The sequence below is a fragment of the Narcine bancroftii genome, chromosome 6 (genome assembly GCF_036971445.1).
Source record: "Narcine bancroftii isolate sNarBan1 chromosome 6, sNarBan1.hap1, whole genome shotgun sequence".
Taxonomy (NCBI): domain Eukaryota; kingdom Metazoa; phylum Chordata; class Chondrichthyes; order Torpediniformes; family Narcinidae; genus Narcine; species Narcine bancroftii.
The window spans coordinates 135,317,692-135,339,997 of record NC_091474.1 but is presented as its reverse complement, the minus strand read 5'-3'; the positions used below and the strand labels follow the sequence as shown (position 1 = coordinate 135,339,997).

Here is a 22,306-nt window from a genome sequence, read left to right as displayed (position 1 = left end):
GACGTAGGCTCTTAAGGAACACAAGGTCCTGCAAATCTATTTTGTACAGAGCAGCAGAATCTTTCAATTAATCATATCCTGTTTCTCTGGAGCAGAGGACTAACATTTAATTATTTTCCACTGTAGGTTTAACAATTGAGCTTTTCAGTCTCTCAGATAATATTACAAATTGCCATATTTCATGCATATTTTAAAACTCATACCCCATTCACACACTTCAAATATACTTGAAGGAAATCGCTCAGACCCTTAAAGCTTTAACAAAGAAGAATGCAGCAGACATTGATCATACAAAGATGTAGCTTCCTACTAACAGTTGAAAAGTAACACGGGGGCTTAAATTTTCCTTAATATCGGACTCCATGCATGTCAAATATATCCTCTTTTTCCCATTAACCCTGTGTGATGCTGTTTAATTGTTTTCCTAATGCAACAATACTGCCGCATCTGCCAAACTATGCAATTTTTTAATAATTATTTCTGTTGAAGGGAGAGGCATACATCATTTGTCCATTATCCCTCACTCTGTCCCCACTGAACACTGTCAGCAAAGAACCTTTTAACTTTTGATTAAGAGCTCAAGTCCAAAACATTGGTATTTATCTTTATTTTTGCAACATAAAGTACATTGTTTGACCCGCTGAGTTTCTCCAGCATTGTGTTTTGATGTTTACAGCAAAGAACATTCGTTCTGCACAGTCTTCTACTTTCTCCTTTGGCTCTCAATTTATCAGGGTTATCCTGGTCCAGTTTGGCATGTTCTTCATCGTGCCCGGACCAGGGTGAAATGCAGGAATGAAGAGATACAAAGAAGGCAAGAGGAAGGAATTAAAGGAATAAATTAATAGTTTGGAAAAATATGTGGAAGTGAAAAATGGGATAATCAAGGCTTGACTAAAAAGAATAATTTTTGCTTGTGTTTCATTAAGATAACATAACCAAGGTTCTTAAAACATTTGCAAATAATGATACAGTGAAACTATTTCTTCTGTTGAGGGAATAAAAAGAGATTGAATCTTAAAAATATAACCATGCCATCTGGGATGAAGAACTCTCACACAATGTGAAATTTGAAAATATCTCTATAAGGAAGCTTTGGATATGAAAAACATTGTTGGTTTCAAAGAAGATTAAAGGATTTTCTCCTTGGGCAAGGGTATTAAGGCTACAGAATGCAGGTGATTTAACAGCAGAGACTACTATCTCTAAAAAGCTGCTCAGAGGCTGTGATGCATTGGAACAAATACACAGCAAAGTCCAGATGCGTTTTTAAACTGTTTATTAATGAACACAAAAGGACTTGTAACATCTATGGTAAGGTTTCTGATAATGTGGTAACAAATGTGGTAGCATCCATGGTAACTCAACAGAAAATAATCCGAGCCCGTCTCACCCTCCTCGACTCTATGCCACCAAATCAATGAAGGCTAATGACTCTCAAAACCCCACAAACCCCTGCACATGCGCCAACCATCAAGTGAATAGTGCAGCGCACCTGAAGAAACAGAACGCACGCAGCCTCCAGACCCCAATACGCCACTGCCACCAAACCAATGGCTATGAACAACGCACATTTGGCTCCTACCGTATTCATCTTCAGCTCAACAATGAGTTAGGAATTTGGGTAATTTATTAGTACAAGTAACTGGAGTAAGATTCCCACAGGATCCAATGTTATTTTTATTGGGAGATGTTAGAGGAATTAAACATAAATTAAAACTGAATATGCATCAAGTAAAACTTGTTCAAATCACCTTGGCAATAGCTAAAAAATGAATTGCTATAACTTGGAAGTTGGATATTGATTTGGGAATGGATAGATGGCATGCAGAAGTTTGGAGGTGTATTTCACTTGAGAAAATTACTTAGAAGAGATAAATATCATGCATTTTGTGAAATCTGGAGCCCATATTTACAAGTTGTTGATATTAAAATGTAAATGAATCTCAAACATACCCTTTCTCTTATAGGTCTATGTATATTTTACATACACACACAAGTTTAAAAGTATTGGAAAGTGATGTACTCCTGTTGTGGTTTTCTTGTTTTTTTCTAAGTTTGTAGGGGGTTGGGGATTTATAAGAGATTTTTCCTTTATTTTGTGGGTTTTTTTTAAATATAAAATACCACATGTATTTGGATTCAGTTTGAAGTATTGTGATATGTGTGCTTAGTGGTTTTACATTCAATAAAATATTTTAAAGAACAATGAGTTGGGGAAAAGGTTTCACTGGACTTTGGTTCCATTTTTCAAATGAATTAGAGTCATCAAGAGATGTTTCAAGAGAAGTGTCCAAGAGATCTTCCAACATCAATATATTAAGGGCACTGATCTCTACCTTAGTGAGGCCAGACAGCAGCTCTCAGAAATCTCCTCTTACTTACCCATTGAACAGGACCACACCAAGAAACATTAAATCACTGCCTCATGCACCATCTCGAACTTCATCACTTCCAACAATCTCCCTCCCACAGCCTCAAACCTTATTGTTTCTCAACTCTGCACTGCCTGGTTCTATCTTCCACCTAGGATCTACAAACCCAATTGTCTCAGTAAACCCATGTTTCCATGTGCTTCTACCCCACTGAACTAGCATCATTTTATCTTGACTCCAATTTTTCCCTGCTGGTCCAGTCCCTGACTTTCTACATCTATAATACCTCACATGCCCTCCATTACCAACAACTTCATTGCCTGAACTTAATGATCATATTTTAACCATGAACCTCTAATCTCTATACACTGCCATTCTTCATACTAAAGGTCTCAAGCCCTTTGTTTTTTTTCCCTCAACAACAGACCCAACCAGTCCCCCTCCATCACTGCCCTCTTCTCCCTGGCACTATTTGTTCTCACCCTTAAGAAATTCTCTTTTGACTCATCTCACATTCTACAAGTTGAAGGGGTCATCATGGGAACATGCATGGTCCCAGCTGTGCCTGCCTTTTTGGTGGCTATGTTGAGCAATCCATGCTGCAAGTCTGTACAAGCATGGCTCCTCAACTCTTCTTCCACAACAATGATGACCACATTGGTGCTGCCTCATGTGCCCATGATGAGCTTGTCAACTTTATCCACTTTGTTGCTAACTTTAACCCAACCTCAAATTCACTTGGTCCATCTCTGGCAACACGCTTCACTTTCTCAATCTCTCTGTCTCCATCTCAGGAGACAAACGCGACAGATATATTCCACAAACCTACCAACTCCCCACAGTTCCCAGACTACAGTTCTTCACATCCTTTTTCCCTGTAAGGATTCTATTCCTTTCTCTCAATTCCTCCACCTCTATCACATCTGCTCCCAAGATGGGTCTTCCAAGTCATCCTTCAAAAAAATTGTTGCTTCCCCTCTACTGTCATTATCTCAACCCACACCTCTCTTTCCCACACATTTGCTGTGGATCCCTCCACCCCAGGTGCAACAAAGACAGGATTCTCCTTGTCCTCAGTGACCACTTCACGATGATCTCCATCCAACATATTGTCTGCCACCACCTACAACATGATCCTATCACCAGATAGATTTTCCCCTCCCCATCTCCCATAGGGACCACTCCCTCTTGCACTCCCTTGTCCACTCATTCCTTCCTATTAATTGGCCCCTTGGTACCTCCCCATGTGACCATAAGAAAAGCTACACTTGGGCCCACACCTCCTCCCTCATCATCATTCAGGGTCCTAAATATTTCTTGCAAGTGAAGCAACACTTTCCTTGTGAATCTGCTGGAGTCATCTACTGCATCTGGTGTTCTCAATATTGTCACTCCATCGGAGAGGTCATAATGAGACCAGATACAATAGATAATGGATGCAGACTGGGAGATCATTTCAGTTGAGCACCTTCATTTAGTTTGCTGCAAATAATGGGGATTTCCCAGTGAGCAACTATTTTCATTCCACACCCAATCTCACACCAACATGTCTGTCCATGGTCTCATGCACTGTCAAACTGAGACTATCTGCATATTCCAACTGAGCATTCTTCAACAAGATGGGATTAATATGGACTTCTCCAGTTTCCATTAAAAGACCCTCCCTGCCACTGTTACTTAATCCTCTCTCTCTCCCCTTTCCTCCGGCTCCCCATCCTTCGCCATTCAAAGTGTTATTATACCCTCCCGTTATAATTTTTCCACTTTTTTTCTTCTGCCCTCCCACCCATATCCATCTATGACCTCTTGCCTGTTGATCTGTGCTCCACCCCTTGCCCTTTCGTACTCTCCAGTCCTCTCCTCCAGAGTGGCTAGGGAGAGAATCCGTTGTATTAATGATTAACATGGCTGTTTTGAGTGGAATGACAAGAAATGGGTAAGATTTTAAATGAATTCTTCCCATCAGTTTTTGATAAGGTAATGAAAGGTAAGAATTGAAATATACAAGTTGCAATGTTCTGGACCTTGTATGAAGGGAGGAAGTGCATTTTGGTAAACTAATCCCCAGGACCTGATGAAGTGCTTCCTCACCCTTTGTGAGACACTAGGGAAGAAATTGCAGAGGTCTTGTTGAGATATTTACATCATCTTTAGCCTTGAGTGAGGTGCAGGAAAACTGAAGGGTGGCTAATGTTGTGTCATTGTTTAAAAAGATCAGCAAGGGCAAACCAGGGATCTAAACACTAGTGAGCTTAATGTTGTGGTGGAAAAATTGCAGAAGGGGATTCTGAGGGACAAGATCAACCAGTATTTGAATAGGCAAGGACTGATTAGAGAGAGTCAGCATGGCTTTGTGCATGCGAGATTGTTTCTCATAAATATAAGAGTTTTTTTGATGAGGTGACCAAAAGGATTGATAAGGGCAGGGTAGTAGATGTTGTGTATATGGATTTAAGTAAGGCATTGACAAGGTTCCACATAGTAGATTAGTCCGGAAGATTAGATCACATGGGATCCAAGGGGACTTGCTACATTTTCCCAGTGACCATACAAGTTTCCTCTCGGAACTCTGGTTACCTTTCACATATCAAATACGTATGGGTTGACATCAATTAGCAGCTGTTAATCGCCGCTAGTGAATGGTAGAATCTGTGAGCAATAGATGAAAATGTTGGGAGAATATAAAGAAAGGATTAATTTCAGATTTCTGTGAATGGGTAGTTGATAGAATAAGGATCTGAAGGGTCTGTTTCCATGTGGTCTGACTCTACTACTCTGGTAAACAGTCATTGCCTGTATGCAGCAAGACTTAGACTTGGTTACTTATTTCAACACATTTGGCCATTGGGTGCATGTTAATCAACCTTTCTACATGTCTTTGTTGTGTAGGAGGATACTAAAGCATCCACAGGGACAAAAATCCCACATAATCTATCTACACAGACTGTACCTGAAGTCAGGATCATACCTGTCCTCTAGAAGTGTAAGGCAGCAATATTCAACATAATCAGTGATGAATAATATCTGCCATGTGTAATGCAATGGCCATCACTATCAAGAGATTGAAACTCAATGACTGGTGAACATCCAGTGACATTACCGTCATCAAATCTCCCATGTCAACAACTAGAAACTCAACAGGACCAGTCACATATTATGGCCAGAATAGAGGTCAGGAAAGTATTAAGTTCCAATCCTAGTTTATCCTTTGCACCCCAGGAGCATGATGCAATTGTCTCCAATTTCTTGGATGAATACTGCTCCAATGACAATGCAGATCAAAGGAAATGCTTCTCAGGTGCTCCATCCACCACTCTGAATGTTTATTCTACTCCCTCCATCAGGGTGCTGAGTGTGTACCAAGTACAAAATGCACTGCACTTATTCATTCAGGCGACTTCAATTCTACCAAGCCATCAATAACCAAAAAAGACCAGGTAGCAGATGCATGAGTACACGATCACATACAGATTTCTATCAAAGTCATATAACATCCTGACTTTGAAATATATGGGAGATCTTCATTGTAACTGATCCAAATTTTGGAATTTCCTGGCTGTAACACTGTGGGAGTTCATTCACTACAAGGGTTGTGGTGATTCAATAACATGTTTATCACTTTCCCAATGACAATCCAGAATTGCAACAAATGCTGACCTTGCCAGCGATGACCACATCCCTTAAAGCATTTTTAAAAATTATTTAATAGTTGTATGGTTTGCAATGAGTAAACTCCCTTAAAAAGAAAAACAAGATATGTAGGGAAATAATTTCTTTTCTGAATAAATATACCTTTCCTATAAATTTCATTGATAGTCTGACAATTATATGCAGTGCCATTCGGGAAAAGTTGGGTTCTATATAATTGTTTCACTATCAAAATAATTTAATGAGCTTGAATTCTGAAGTAATAAATTAGTAACCAATGTCTTATTTTTCAGACATTAAGGTTGAATAATAGCTGTTTCATTCTACCTAGTAATCAATAGTGGGAAAGCAAGAAAGCAGACTTCTATGAAGCAGAGGATTGCAGGGTCAAAAGATGTGAAATAATTACAAGTCTTGGAAATAATCACACATCAGAAATCTAAACAGAGTAAAAGGCTTCAAAAGAACCCAGAATCTTGGAACGAGGAAGCAAAGATTGCTCGTCCATAAATGATTCTTTATTTTCTTTGATTATTCTTGATTTGTGGGAAATGCAGTGACTGTTGGAGCAGCACAGTGGAAAAGCTAAATAGAGTTAACATCTCATAGCTTCTGTGAAACATGTTTAATTTTGACCCATTTGGACCCAGTGTGTAGTTTTGCACCTTTTTCCTGAGTGGCTTTCCATCTGGTTCTCCATTTTCTCCACACCTCAAAGACATGCAGCAAGTTGGAAGGATAACTTATTGTACTGTAAAGTTGGCCACTGTAGATTCTCCATAATGTGAGTGAGTGGTTGGAGTTGGGGAGAACAAGGGGGAAAAATGATGGGAAACTTGGGGGAATAAAATGTAGGAGTTGTGTAAAGAATGCATTATTGTCAATGTAGCCTTGGTAGCTGAAGAGCCTATTTCTGACCTGTACGACCATATCATTAGGAGTTGAGAAGCTAGAATATGAAAATTTCAGATAAAAATATCAATGAATCACATACTTGAAATATAATGATTTGTGATTATTTGTTATTGATAATAATGTGCTTATTCTTTAAAGTTCTTTAAACAGGGCAAAGAGTTATTTTTGAATCATGCTTCAGTGTTCCTATAAATTCAAGCTGCTGGACATGGCAGTGATTTTAACATTTAAATTCAAATTTAAATTTAGACGTACAGCACAGTAGCAGGCCTTTTTGGCCCACAAGCCCAAATACACCCAAATGAGGTGCCACTTGATAGGTTTTGAAGAGTGGGAGGAAACTGGAGGACTGGGAGGAAACCCACGCAAACACAGAGACAACGTCCAAACTCCTTACAGACAGTGCCGGCTTCAAACCCCAGTTACTGTAACAGCGTTGCGGTGACCACTCTGCTAATCATACCTGCAACATAGCTCAAATGTGTGACTAAAACTACATAGACCTCAAGCAGAAGTTGGTCTCAATGGAAGGAAACAGGCTCACCTGAAGGCTCCTTGAAAGTTCAGGCCTTGCAGAACCTGATATGGAAGATAAGGATGGATCCAGTTTCACTGACAGAACAGATCTCAGCATTGCCTTTCCACATTTTACAGGGGTGGAGAGTCACAAGTCAAATCCTCTCCCTTTTACTGTCACATGCTAGAGCTGAGTTTCAGCAAGAAGGGTCATGATAATCTGGCATGACTGCCTTAGAGTGGAAGTTCAAACCCTTAGAATTATACCTTTATTGCAGGGATTATACAGTTGCTCATGAGGCTCATGCCAGGAGATGGTTTGATATGGAATTAATAGTTTGGATATGGCTTGCAGATGACACTAAGATTGATGGAGTTATGGACTGTGGGGGGGGGGGGGGATCAAAGAATAAAAAAGGATAGAGATCAGCTACAGAAAGGGACTAAAAAATGGAAATGGGAGCTTACTCCAGACAAGAGTGAGGTGTTGCATTTTGGGAGGTCACATTTAAGAGACCTATCATTAACTATTAAAACATTACTTTGACTGAAAGGATCACTGTAATCTCCCTCTCTTCTGGGATCGTATAACACACACTAAAATCTCCATTATCAGACACCGACAGGGATCACGGATGTCATATATACACATTTTCTGGTTGACTGAGACTCATTCTTACAATTCCTAACCAACACCTGCATGAAGAATACACCATTGAAAAGACAGTGCAAAATGAAAAGAAGTTTAGAAAATAAAAATCAGTATTGTAGTCTTTCATTCTGTAAAATTCAATTGAATCAAGTAATTTCTGTAACTTACAAAATTTAAATTCTAACTCCATTGCTGGTACTGCTGCGCTAACTGTGCCACCATCAAAATTAACCCCCACCCCCAAGTTTACAGATAAAGCTTTACTAATATACTTAATACTAATAAAAATAAAGACTCTTTCGAGGCAAGGACGGGGAGACACTTTGGGAGAGTCAACCCAACGGGAAGTAGCATCGACCAGCTATTCATCCTGGTGTCTCTGTCAAGCCCTCGGTGCAACCCAACTCACCTCCACACTAGTATCCTGGTCAGGCCCTGGGTGCAATATAACTCACTTCCATGGCATGGTCCCAGTCAGGCCCTTGGCATAACCCAACTCACCTACACAGCAGGGTTGTAGTCAGACCCTCAATGCACCTTCCTCATATTGACAACACAGCTTAGCTCCAAACAAGTGGCGACAGTGAAAAGAATGCACATGTATTGAGGGGCATTGCCCATTCAACAGGGCAAATCTGCGCGTGACTAACAAAGTCTCAGCGCTCCCATCCACCAACTCTTGTTTATTTGAAATAGTTATTTATTTATTTCCTCCCCCCCCCCCCCCCCCCCCCCCCGTTATTTGAGTTTCCGGTTGATTGAATGCCAGATAAAGGGGGATTTTACTGTATTTTTCCTGCATATGTATCATTTGTCTGTATGTGTGTTACATCTGGTTGTGTGTCTGCATGTTTTGCACCAAGGACTGAAGAACACTGTTTCGTCAGGTTGTTCTTGTGCAATCAGATGACAATAAACTTGACTTGAGTTACTAATTTTCCATAATCTCAGAGCAAAATTGGTGCAATTATTGAAGAAAAATCATTTTTCTAATGTAGGAAATGCAATGGCCATTATATACACAGTGAGATTTATTAAATAACAATGACATATCAACTCAGTTTTTCATTGTGGCTTCGACAAATATTGGCCAGGATACTTAGGATACTTTGAAATTGCACAATTAGATCACACATGACCATCTGGGGCAGGGTTAGGTGGCCTAATGTCATGCAAATGTGGAGACTTCTGAAGCTGCAGCACTTCCTCAGTGCTGTGGAGTTCAGAATCAACCTCAATTTATACTATGGTATGGAATTCTCCATTTTCCAAGAAGGTATCAACAAAGCATCAGATAACACTGAAGGCATGGATCAAAAAACAAATTACATCAGAAACAAAAAATCCCTAAGAACTTACATCTCTTCCAGGTAAACCTTGTGGGCCAATTTCTCCACGATCTCCTTTCTCACCCTGATTAACAAAAATAAGTTCCATCACTTAATAGGTCAAAGCCTATAAATTTACACAATCCAACACAAAGCATAAGCTACAAATTATTTGACCTGGCATGGAATGATGACTCACCAAATAACAGGAGCCAGAGTTTTGGACTGGTAATCAGTACCCGTGTGGTGCTAGGGTCTTAAAATATTTGTAATCTATATAAATAACTTGGATGAAAGGACTCAGGACATCAAAACAAATTTGCTCATGGGACAAAGATCAGAGAGTTAACAAACCGAGAAGACTTTAAAGGAGATACAGAAAGATGCTATGAGGTTGACAGATGGAATATAATATGAGGAATTTGAACAATTATCCACTTTGGAATTAAACATTAAAAATAAATTATTTATTATTTTGAGTAAGACTTCAAATGTTGTGGTCCAAAGGGTCCAGTTTCCCCTCGGCCTCCATTGCTCCAGATAAAACAACCCAACTTTGTCCATCCTCTCCCCCCTTAGCACATACCCTCTAATCCATGCAACATCCTGTAAATCTCTTTTGTACCTTTTCCAAAGCCTCCACATTGTTCCTGTCATGGGGTGACCAGAACTGCACACAGTACCTCAAGAGCAATCCAACCAGTATTTTATATAGCTGCATCCTGACCTTTACTCCTCCACTCAATACCCTGGTCAATGAAGGCAAACATGTCATCACCTTCTTCACCATCCCGTTCTCTTGTATGGCTACTCTGTGGGAGCTCGGGACCCGAACTCCCATATCACTCTGGACATCAATGCTTTTAACTGTACATCAGTGATTTACTGTACATATTCCCCTTACATTTGTCCTCCCCAAGTGCGACACCTCACATTTGTCTGGATTAAACGCTGTCTGCTATTTCTGCCCATAACTGTAACATAGATAATGAGACTTCCTGCCAAAGAGCATACTTCAGTCATGGTGATTTGTTGAGGTAATGTGCCAGCAATACATCAATGCAGTCAGATACAAAGAGAATGAGTAAGGAAAGTACACTGAGATTAGAGGGCAGAATACAACACTAGGCAGCAAAGAAAAATTGAAAATTGTTTCTATCCAATCATTTTAATTAGTTGTTTGTTGCTGTGATACAGTATCCATGGCAATTTTCCACCTGCTGATGCACAAAGCATATTTATGGACTGTTTGACTAAATCAATTTATTTTGATCATAAATCAATTTAAATCCTTGTTCTCAGCCATGATTTGTGTCAATTAAATAAGGCAGCCATCACCCAGCATATGGTATTTATAGTTTTATTTGATTTTAAAACCAAAATGGAATGTTTGGCTCTGTTTTGAATGACAACAATGAAATGAGAATCTAAAAGTGACAATCCTGGTCCCTGACATTCACAGGTTTTCTCAACTAAATAAATTTTTTGTCCAAGAAGTTCAAAGTGGAGCAGTTTAATTTCTCATGATTAAATACAGGCCATGCTATACAGTGTTTAGCATCTGGAATGTGATGTTTACTGCAGTTGTGCAGTCACATGCATACTCTTGAGCATACTCTGCAGAGGCTGGGTTCTCTCAAGGTATTGAGAGAAGCAGTGCAACATCCTGCTTCAGAATTGAATCATGCTTCATGATAACTTCAATACAAATATTTTTCCAGTTGGTTTTTCTAGAAGAAAGGGGTGGTCCACCCTCAATAGAATCATGATCAATCTTCAATTCTTCAGAAGAACTAAGAGACTTCAATGGATAATTGTGAGTGGGCATTTCTCCTAAATGTACAGTTTATGGATTCATTTACAGAGGGGTTAATTCCCTCTTATTGTTCAAAGGGTTCTTTGAATTGAAAATTGATTTTTTATGCATTGTTTTTGGCAATTCAGGAGGAAAGAAAGTGGTCTTCGTGTTGAGGTATTCTACCTTTTAAAATGATGAGGGGGATTGACAGCGTAAATGTAGGTAGGCTTTTCCCCCCACTGAGGGTAGAGGAGATACAAACTAAAGGACTTGGGTTAAGGGTGAAAAGGAAAAAAATTAGGGGAACACGAGCAGGAACTTCTTCACAGTGGGACTGTGGATTGATGTGCCAGCTGAGGTGGTAAATATTAATATTTAAGAAAAATTTGGACAGGTACAAAGAAGGATACGGACTGGGTGCAGGTCAGTGAGACTAGGAAGAAAAGTAGTTCAGCACAGACTAGAAGTGAGGTTCTTATACAAGTGAATAGGGCATTTAGAGTACTGTGCACAGTTCAGGCTGCCACACTGCAGGAGCGTTATGAGGGTTTGGAGAGAGAATTAAATACTGTACAATAAATCATTGATTTTCTGTCCATGAGATCTCCCGCCACAAGTACAGAATCTAAGATGAGCTTTCCCAGGAAAAATTCAAATCATTCCAATCTCAGCAAAGAATCTGGCTATTCAGCCTAACACATCTGTAAATCAAACAGTTCCCAATATGCAGCTCATGTAACCTCACTTCTCCGTTGCCTCACAAATTCTTAACTTTGAAACGTTTATCTAATTGGCTCTAAGTTGTGATTGTCATGTGTTTAGAAAATGTAGGCTAGAGAAGCGAGACTCTGTTGGGGCAAACCATCTCTGCTCTGCTCTCTCCATTTTGTCATCATAAAATCACCCCAGATACCTGTCTCAGTAGTTGCCTCCAATATTCCTAAAGTGAAAAAGTTAAACAAAAATACCCCTTAATTCCTTTTTTTTTACAGTAGCAATCCTTAATCCCTGTTGCTTTGCTGGTCACTGACAATGGGAAATGGGCAGAATCCGTCTTTTGACAGGTTTGATTTTTTTTCATTTACTCTGACATTAGTATCAAACACTGGTATTATGTCTATTTTGAAGGTAAAGGCCTCCAATACTTTGGAGGTCTTTTGTCTGTAATAATAATGGGATTAAAAAGTTAATTATGAGCTCCACTGTTTCTCTTGCGAATGAGTGATACCTGATAAATTGACCTGGCCACTACTCCCTTCATGTACACAACTATAAAATGACAGAGCTTCTCTAATATTTGAAACTTTAAGTACCAGCTGGCATCTTTGTCCACATATACTGGAACACTGACTGCTGATATTACACTATATGGGGTGCCATATCTGTTTTAAAACCAGAAGGTTAAATGGTCATCTTTTACCAAAGTAAATGTGTGATGGTTGGGGTCTTGGAATTAACAAGGATGAAGTCCCAAACCTGCTCATCTTATACCCTTCATGAGAAAACTACTGTAGTGGAATATGCATTTGGGATATAATTGGTAAAATTAGAGTAGGTTTTAAAACAGATCTTATTTGAAAGACTGAAGAATTCATATTCAGTGAACTTTACAGAAACAATGGAAACTGCTATGCACATTTCACAAGTAGGTGCTAATTGAAATGATGTCATGAAATTGTCATGAATTGTTTGGATTGGAGACAGGCTAACTGCTTGAATAACTACAAGGCTTCTGACCTTACTACAGAGTGCTCACAGAAATGTCACTCCTGGGTTTTGTTTACCTAAGACAGCAGCTTGACCAAGGAGGAGAACTCCTGTGGTTTGCTGGAGAAGGTGGGGGTTTTGCAAGTGAGAGAGTCACATGGACTTTCTAGCAGATGGGAATTGAAGAGAGGCGAGACAAGCTCAACAAGCCCTCTCAGCCAGTGGGTGTGTGACACTGAAAGAGACGGAACAGTCATGGCTGAAACAAGCCAGGAAAAGCTGGTGGGAAACAAAAAGCTCCAGAGTGGTGGATGGTTGGCACTGCTATCTGTCTGATGTTTCTCTTGGAATAAAAGGTACAGAAAAGAACTCTGTAGTAGCCTGAAGAGGTTATCATCTGGAGAACCTTGATGGGGCAAGTTTCATCAGTGAGACATTGAGGTGACCAATGGTGGTATCTCAATTGTGGAAATCTTGGAACAACAAATCTCTCTCTGCAAACCCTACAAGAATCTTCCTGAACGGTAAACATTTACCTTTTGAGCACCAAAGCCTGGTGAACTTTATACAAGTTAAATTTTGTGCACAGTATAAGAATTGCCTGTAACCAGAGAACTTGGAAGAAGGAGAAGTGAGATTGAACTGTGAACCAAAGAACTTTTCTTAAATTTACACACACATCATCATACATGTGCACTTAGAATTAGAAGGGGGTTAATTTTGATTAGTTAAGTAAATAGAGATAAGTTAAAGTTTGATTCTATTTTCATGTTTAAAGTTAATTAAAAACAACTTTTGCTTGAGTAACTACTCCTCTTGGTGAATGTTTATTACTGCTGGGTTTTGGGGTCCTTTGGACTCATAACACTACTCATTAACATAAATGCAAACTTCTGTCGATTGCTTGATTCAGACACAAGAAAATCTGTTCACTAAACCTGCCCAATTCCAAGAAAACTATTCGTAGTATTGGGGAGATATTGGGCAGATAAAGAGAGGAGGCTGAAAAATTTCCTTTTTGTGATTTCATTTTTTAAGTTATATCTGAGTGTTATTTTTACTTTTTAATATTGATTTCATATTTTTTAAAGTGATTCTATTTTTATTTTAGAAATGCTCCTGAATATTTTTGAATGTCTTTGAATGAAAAAGCTATCAAACAATTTCTGGGGTTTATCACCTGGAGAGGCCCTGCATTGTGCTCTGGACAGCAACAGTTTCCCAGGACAGCCAAAGAGTAATATTAGGCAGTTCGTCACCCAGTGAACTGGAGCAGATGTAAAAAAAATGGTTCTGCTATTTCCAGACATTTGATGTACTAACTCTTCATTTGAAAGGAAGCATTTTAATTCTGTTATTATGTGGTTTTTGGGCTTCACATTGATTTTGCATAATTAAGGAAAACTTAGTCATACATTCATCTCAATAGAATTAACCACTTACAGAATCATCAGGCAAATACTTAAATAAAAATAACTGCTGTAAAGTCCTTATTGGAGAAGAGGAAGATAGTAAAAATCAGTCTTGACCAAAAAGATTGTCTCATGTATAGACCAGAAATATCAAGAGGAACTGCAAAACATCAAATATAAACAAAACCATAAAATGTGAATTGCAATGCTCAACATGTGAGAAATAAAGTGGGAGGATTGGAAGCATTCATACAATTAATAGCACAAACAGAAACATGTTGGCAAGAAAAGTGTGGCGAATAAACATTTGGAGTTATATTTCCAGGCAGCAAAGAATACACAAAGTGGTGCCATTATTGGCAAAGATAAGGACATATCTTGGGAGAAGTCAGTGTACAAAAATGTATCCATTAACTAATTGGTTCAGAGAAGTTAAAAGGGCATTTAAATTCTTAGGTTATGTACCTTATTCCTCCTTCAAGCTTGATGCGATAAAGGGACAAATAAATTTTGATCCAGTTAAGGCCAAGGTGCAAGAAACCTAGGGAATAACCCATAAATGGGAAGATATATAGTGGAGTGGAGGAACAAATGAACAATGAATGGTGAATATCACAGTTAAAAATATGAAAATAGATGACTTTTTTTTTTAAATTAGCTGAGGGACAGAATAAAAGAGCAGGGAGTAGTCCTGGAACTATATAACACACTAGTTAACATAGTGGTCTGGATGTCACTGCCTGAAAGGTTGGAAGAGGCAGAAATTGTCCAGACATTTAAATAGCACTCAGATATGGAGATGAAGAGCTGAGATGTACAGGGATACAAAGTTGATGCCAGAAGGTGTGATCAAGTCATGTTACTCTCATTTGACTACATGAAAGAGTAAATGGGCCAAATTTCTTCCTTAAGTGTTCTGTTATTCTATGTCCTTGTATCTCCTGGAGGGATTACTGTATCTAGTTATAAAGCCAAAATAGATGAATTTGGTGTAATTGTCGGCGAGATCAAAATTCAGTATAGTTTAAGAGGCAAAAAGGAAAGGGAAGAGTTTTTTCAAATGCCAAAAGGAGGGCAGGTTTTTGAAAAATTAGGACTAAGCTGGTGCAACGTGTCCTTGGCTGATAGAATTATAAATATTTAAAAGGACACTGCAGAGATGACGATTAAATCATTGTTAATATTGCTGATAAACAAAAATGCTGGAAACTAACTTACACTGATGAAGATGGTATATGGGACTGTATAATTTTTGGAAAAAAATATTCACTAAAATAGTGAAGTGAACATTAAGCAAAAATTTAAAAGAAAAACATCTTTTTTGTAAGCTTGTCGATAAATATGTAGGAAGTTACCTTTTCACCTGCAGGACCAGAGTCACCTTTATCACCCTTTTGGGGAACACTCCAAGCCATTTCCTAAATGAACAAATTAGAATACAGAAATGAACAATTTGATATAAACAAATGATAGCTCTGGAAATTCTAGAAAGAAGCAATAGCCTTGTGCATTTATTCAGCAAAGCCAGTCTTATTTTGATGTCCCATGTAATTTCTTTTCCTCAACTTTCACAAGAAATGAAAATTAGTTTCTTGTTATTCTCATTTATTGCTTTTGTCTATTACATTTTCGATCATAAATTGTACCAATAGCAACTTAGTGTCACAGTTGCAATGGCCTGCCCTGGGCAAAATGCAGACCTACTGAAATACTGCAAGGACATGCTGCTGCCTACAACAGGAAGATGAATTGAGACCAGAAATATGCAATTAACTCAAGAACACAAAGTTTCATGCACTGAAATTGTTTGCAGACCCTCTGTAATTTGATACACCATGTGAGCAGTATCCATATAACCAATGGAGAATGTTTGTTCATTGCTGTAATTTAACATGAGGTTAAACGAGCCTGCAGCTGACGTGGACATTTACCCCTCCATAAATCTTCGTCCGCGAAGCCAAGCCAAAGAAGATCCAACGTGATGAATACTGACTAATCTTAAGCAATTAATAAATTATGATGGTTGCACTCATTGTATAGGAACTGAAAAAAAATCTCTTCCATTCCCCTCCCTTCATGATAAAGTCATATAACATTATTACTTAACTGCATCCTGGTCAGTCAGCAATCTGCTGCATCCATTCTTTATTTGGAATCTTGTTATTTTAAGTTACACATGTTATTCACTTTACTCATTTAAATTGTGCTTATTATGTATTTGAATTTGGAGAAAGAAACTAGGGGAGGTATTATCGAAAATGGATTTTTATTATACTCGTGTCAGGAAGTAGAGTTAGAGAGTCACAGAGATATGCAGCATGAGAATAGGCCCTTCAACACATCAGGTATGTGCCAGCCATCAAGTCACTGTGTACAGTCATCCTTTACTGATCATATTCTTTCCACATTCCCAAGAAATGAAGATTCAAAACATTTTATAAACAGATACTGGAGGTATTGTGGTGAGACAGGGTCATTAGGCATTTGGAAAGGAAGAACTCATTATAGATGGTAAGCATGGCCTTGTGTATGGGAAGTCGTATCCCAAAAATTTCACTGAGCTTTTTTGAAAATGTGACCAAGAAGACTGAGGAGGTCAGGACAGTTGACATTGTCTATATTGACTTGACCAAGGCTTTTGCATGTTAGGCTCTCCAGAAGGTGACATGGGATCTTGAGTGAGCTGGCCATTTGGATACAGGATTGGCTTGATGGAGGGAGTTAAGAGGGTGGTAGCGAAGGCTTTTTTTTAAAAAAAAATCAGATTGGAGGCGTATGGCTACAGGAATTGTTAATAGGTCCACTGTTGTTTGTCATCTACATTAACAACTTGGAAGTAGTTAGCATGACAAGTTTAGGATGACAAAAAATTTGGTAGTACTGCAGTTAATCTGAAATTACAAAAGGATCCAAATGAACTGAGAAAATGGGTGAAAAAGATGCCAGTTGGAATTTCACTCAAACGAGTGTGAATTATTACACTTTAGTGAGTAAAACCTGAGCAAGACTTGCACAGTAAATGCAAGGACCTTGGAGACAGTTTTGGAACAAAGAGAGCTAGAGGTACAGGTATATTGTTCCATAAAGGTGCTGATACTGTTCACCAGAGTGGTGACAAAGTCAGCAGACATTCTTGTATTCTTTAGGTTATTGAGTACAGGAACTGTACTCAACTGCATTGGTGACAACACACTTAGCATATTGTGCACAGTTCTGCTTACCCAGCTATAAGAAAGATGTCATTAAGATGGAAAGGATGCAGAAAAAAAATGAAAATGTTACAACCACTAGCATACTTTAATTATAAGAGGATGGATAGGCCAGAACTTTTCTCCCTGGAGTGTACAACACTGAGGGTGACCTCAGAGGTTTATAGAAATATGAGAGGCATAGAGAAGGTGAACAGTGACAGTCTTTTCCCCAGGATAGGGGGCAGAGATTTAATGTGAGAGGGGAAAGATTTGAAAAGGACCTGAGGAGCAGGTATGTGGAACCAACTGTGAGGGGCATTTAGGCAAGTACGTGCAGGGCTAATTTTTTTTTGGTACCAGAACTCACCAAAAACAGTGACAAGGAGGTCTCACGAGACTTGGCCTTGGTGGCTGCCCTGTTGCATTTGGTATTGTATAATTGAGAGCGAACTGTAGGATGAGAAGGACAACCAGTCGTGGAAGAAACAGGTACCTCATATGTCCAGAATAGCACTCAGTTGGGGGCAGGGTGATGGCAGGGCACGCGGAGCGATGAGGGCCCGAACCTGCACTCTGGTAGCACTGCAACCCTGAGTACGTGGACAGGAAAGGTTCAGAGGGATATGAGCAAATGAGATTGGCTCAGAAAGGCACCGCTGCCAGTATGGGCAATTAGAGCCCAAGGGCTGTTTCTGTGCTGTAAGACTCAAAAACTCTATTTAGAAAATGGTATATGAAAATTACTGGAGACAGAGTAAAGAAGGGTGTCTAAAGATAAGGGGGTTTTAGATAGCTGTAAAATTGGATAGAGCGAAGGCAGATAGCATTTAATTTGGACAAGTCTGAGATAATGCACCTCAGGAAGTAAATTCTGTTCACAAAATGGCAGGATCCTTAGGCATACTGATTTGTAGAAGGACTGGGATTGGGGGAGTTCCACAGCTCACTAAAACTTACTACACTGGTGGACGAGCGAGTAAAGAAGACATTTCTTATGCTCATAGGCTGAGGCTTGATCTTAAGGGCTGGAATGACATGGTATAGTTGTACTAAACATGGAGTCTTGTGTACATTTCTGTTCACCACCACCAATGGAAGGATGTGTTGCAACAGAGTACAGAAGAGATTCACCAGGAGGTTACCTGTAATGAAGGGCTATAGAGATGAGAGTGGATTGACTACATTTATTCTCATTGGAGTACAGAGTGGGTTGAGAAATAACCATATAAAGGTTTATGAAATAATGAGGGGCATAGGAAATATCAGGTCAAGGAAGTCCAGAATTAGATGTGCACAGGGTTATGGTGAGAAGAGAGAAATATAAAGATCTGAGGTCTACATGTTTCATATAGAAGGTGGTGGTTATCTCGAATGAGCTGCCACAAAAAGGGCTAGATGCAGATACAATTAGAGCATGTAAAATGTATTTGTTCAGGTAAGAAGAGCAGTAAATGTGAGCAAATTAGAGCATGTAAAATGTATTTGTTCAGGTAAGTAGAGCAGTAAATGTGAGCAAATGAGCATATGGTTGGTATGGAGTAATAGGGCAGAAGTACCTCTTTCTGTGTATTTCTATGACTCTGACGATACTAAAATAATAATGTAACAGGAGACATTGTGGGCTAAATCTGAGCTCTAATTCTTAATTTATTGAACTAACTATCCCTTTTGCACGTAAATGTCAAAACAAAACAGACATTTGATATACCTCTGCGAGGTATGAAACAGTGCGCACCACAAATTCAAACTGAAATTCCACTGAGGTTTTAAAACTGTCATATTTCAAAAGGAACTGAGCACAGTGTATCTCAAAAAATCTGCTGAAGATGTGAGACTAACATATGATCATTTCACAAATTAAAAATCAACAGAATTTAAAAAAAACTTTAATGAATCTTTGCTACTAAAATTGTATGTAGGTAATTGATTATTCAGTGGAGAAAAATCTGAAAGTGGATTTGCTCCTGATACTTTTTCTGAATTTACTCATGTTTACTACGTTCTCCCTTCACAAGGAATGACATGCTGCTCAGAAGACCTTAAAGCAGTAACCCTCATTGGAAACTCAGCTTCACGCAGTGCAGACCTGAAACAGAGTTTTGGTGGGGATGGAAACCCTGCTTTTCTGATGGATGTTTGGACATTGTGGCATCTTCCTGCAAAAGTTTGCTTTCTGGTTGAGGCTGATACTGTTCCTTCAGTGAGAGTATTGCATGCTTCATTGCTGCCCCAACAATTTCAAATGTGCATTGCACACCCATTGACAATACTGCTATCCACCCAGCAATTTTCATTTTTAGGTACAATCTGCTTATTTTCATATTCATGGATAGGTTTCTGGTTTTTCCAAATCAATCACTATAAACTATATGATTAAATTTTATGCTGAAATCCTTCCATCATTGTTTCAAAGTTTCCCCATCAACATTTCCTCTTGAAGATTCTAGGTCACATCAGATCCAGCGAAAATGCAGGTGAATCACAAAAGTAATAGAAAGATTTTTTTTTAAAAATCAGAGTATAATTGCCTCAAAGTAAATTACACACTCTCAAATAATTGCCTTTGGTATCTTAAGAACGGGTGATTAAATGCACAAAAACATTTACTTTAAGTAACTTTAAAAATGACTGTCATCCAAAACATAAAGCAAGTTAATTGGAATTATTAGACTGCTCCTCAGACTTTATTCCCCAAGTACCTCCTGCAGACTTTTAACTAAGCGCACAGTGATAAGCACCTCATTAAATGTTTCCCACATCCTACCCTGGGGACCCAACATCAATAACAACCTACTTGACTTGTGACTTACAAGAACATATGGCTTTATGTGTAGAGTTGCACCTGTCACTGGGAAGGGATTTTAAACATTCCTTCCCTTTTGTTTTATTCAAAGAACTGTCATAATTCAACGATGCAAGTCCATCAAATATTCTTCCACCACCACCTCCTGTTTGTTTTTGACAAGAAATTCCAACTCCTTCCCCCCCGCCATTCCCAACCAACTTTGTATTCATTTCCAACAGTTCCCCTCACCTTGAACACCTTGTTCCATCAAGTGTCATGCCCTTGACCTTTTAATTTTTAATTTTCAACATGACATTGACCACCTGGACCTCCATCCTACTCACCCACCCTAACCAAAGCCCCTAATCACATTATTCTCCACTCATTTCACACCAACCCCAACTTCACCACTTAACCCACAGACAAGGGGACTTCCTGGGCTCCCACAGAACTCAAAAAGTCTATTTGATTTGCTTCCAATTTCCATCCTGCTTTCATTTTCAGAATGTCCACATCTCTGACTCTTCTTCCTTTCTGGATTTCTTTATCCATTGGTAATACAACGCAGGGTTTTTTTTTTAAATCTTTTCCCACAGACACTACCTGATCTGCTGGGAACTTCCTACAGCTCAGAATTGCATTACACAGGAAGTGGTTGAGCTGACTAGGGAGTCACACCAGGTTTGAGCCTTTTGAAATACTAAAAGGGAGAGGAAATTGTTGGCGGGGGGGGGGGGGGGGTGGAAGGTAGAATTTTCTCATATGGACTTGTTCAAATCCAGGAAATGCAACATCTTTCATCTCTTCCCTTCCCACCTTCCAGGCCCCAGCTTTTCGAGTTGAAACAATACTACACTTGCATTTAATCTATTCTAGCGTGCAGCAACATAGTCTGTTACGAGGACCAATGTAAGCTTGGCTAAGAACACTTCATATTCTGTCTGGAATACTGCAGCCTTCTGGACTTGATACCAAATTCATCGCCCTCAGTTAACTTGCTCTTTCTTATAATCTGTTACAGAGTTAGTAATTTCTGCTTGTCATTATTCCAGCTCAGTTCTTTTTAAATGCTTCTATTATTATGATCTACTGGAAATAGCCAAAGACTTGTTGCAAACAACAAATTACACAGACAAGGGAATGTTAAGTTCTTCACACAGCTACATTAACTCATTTGGTCTCATCCAATCAGAGATATTCTCTATTCTGCACACCATTCTCCCTCTTCTCTAGGGAAAACTAACTTGATTCTTCTCTTTTACAATTCTGTTGAGCATTTCCAGTATTTTCTTTTTATTTCAGATTTGACTTTTCATTTGAAACAGCTTTCAAGTTGAACAATAAAATCTGAAGATACATAAATATGCTGGAGAAACTCAGCAGGTCACATAGCATCCATAGGAAGTAAAGGGTGACCAAAATTTCGTGCCTGGGCCTTTCATCATTCCATATACCTGTCCAAATGTGCCTTCAGAATTGTAATTCTACCTATTTCTACCACTTCCTCTGGCAGCTTATTCCACATACCCATGAAAATTGTTGGCCCTCAAGACCTTTTTAAATCTTTTCTCTCTCCCCTTAAACTTTTGCCTTCTAGTCTTAGACTCTCCTACACAGGGAAAAAGGCTGTCATAGTTCAGTTTATCCAAGTCATCGTATTTTATATTCTTTTATAATGTCACCCCTCAACCTCAAATAATAATCACATCTCTGCCAAACCCCTTAATTTCTGTTGAGCACAGCTAATGATTCAGAAGTAAGCTCTACTTAATTAATATAGCTTGGAGAAAAAAAGTGGCCTACTTACCATGGCACCTGGAATTTCACAGCAGTTCTCCAATTCTGCCAGCTGAGGGTTGCAGTAAATCATTATCCCTTGAAGGTCAAACTACATAAAGATGCCAGAAAAAGATCATTATAGCTCTGCTTCCACATTATGCCTTAGCTAGCCAATTTAATCCATTATCATGAAGCATTCA

The 22,306-nt window shown here is 38.9% G+C and overlaps 1 protein-coding gene across 7 annotated transcripts in view; it reads right to left on the bottom strand.

The window, feature by feature from the left end:
* col19a1 (collagen type XIX alpha 1 chain) overlaps nt 1-22,306 on the bottom strand; it is a 346,509-nt gene that overhangs the window by 231,430 nt on the left and 92,773 nt on the right. For all 7 annotated transcript variants that reach the window (XR_011340316.1, XM_069886134.1, XM_069886135.1 and 4 more), the window contains 3 exons: nt 22,135-22,215; nt 15,707-15,769; nt 9,466-9,519 (listed from right to left, as the gene is read on the bottom strand). Coding sequence is in view for 6 of the 7 variants with exons in the window: in XM_069886134.1 (XP_069742235.1) it covers nt 9,466-9,519; nt 15,707-15,769; nt 22,135-22,215 (198 nt within the window). In the remaining variant the exon portion in view is untranslated. The remainder of the gene's footprint in view (nt 1-9,465; nt 9,520-15,706; nt 15,770-22,134; nt 22,216-22,306) is intronic.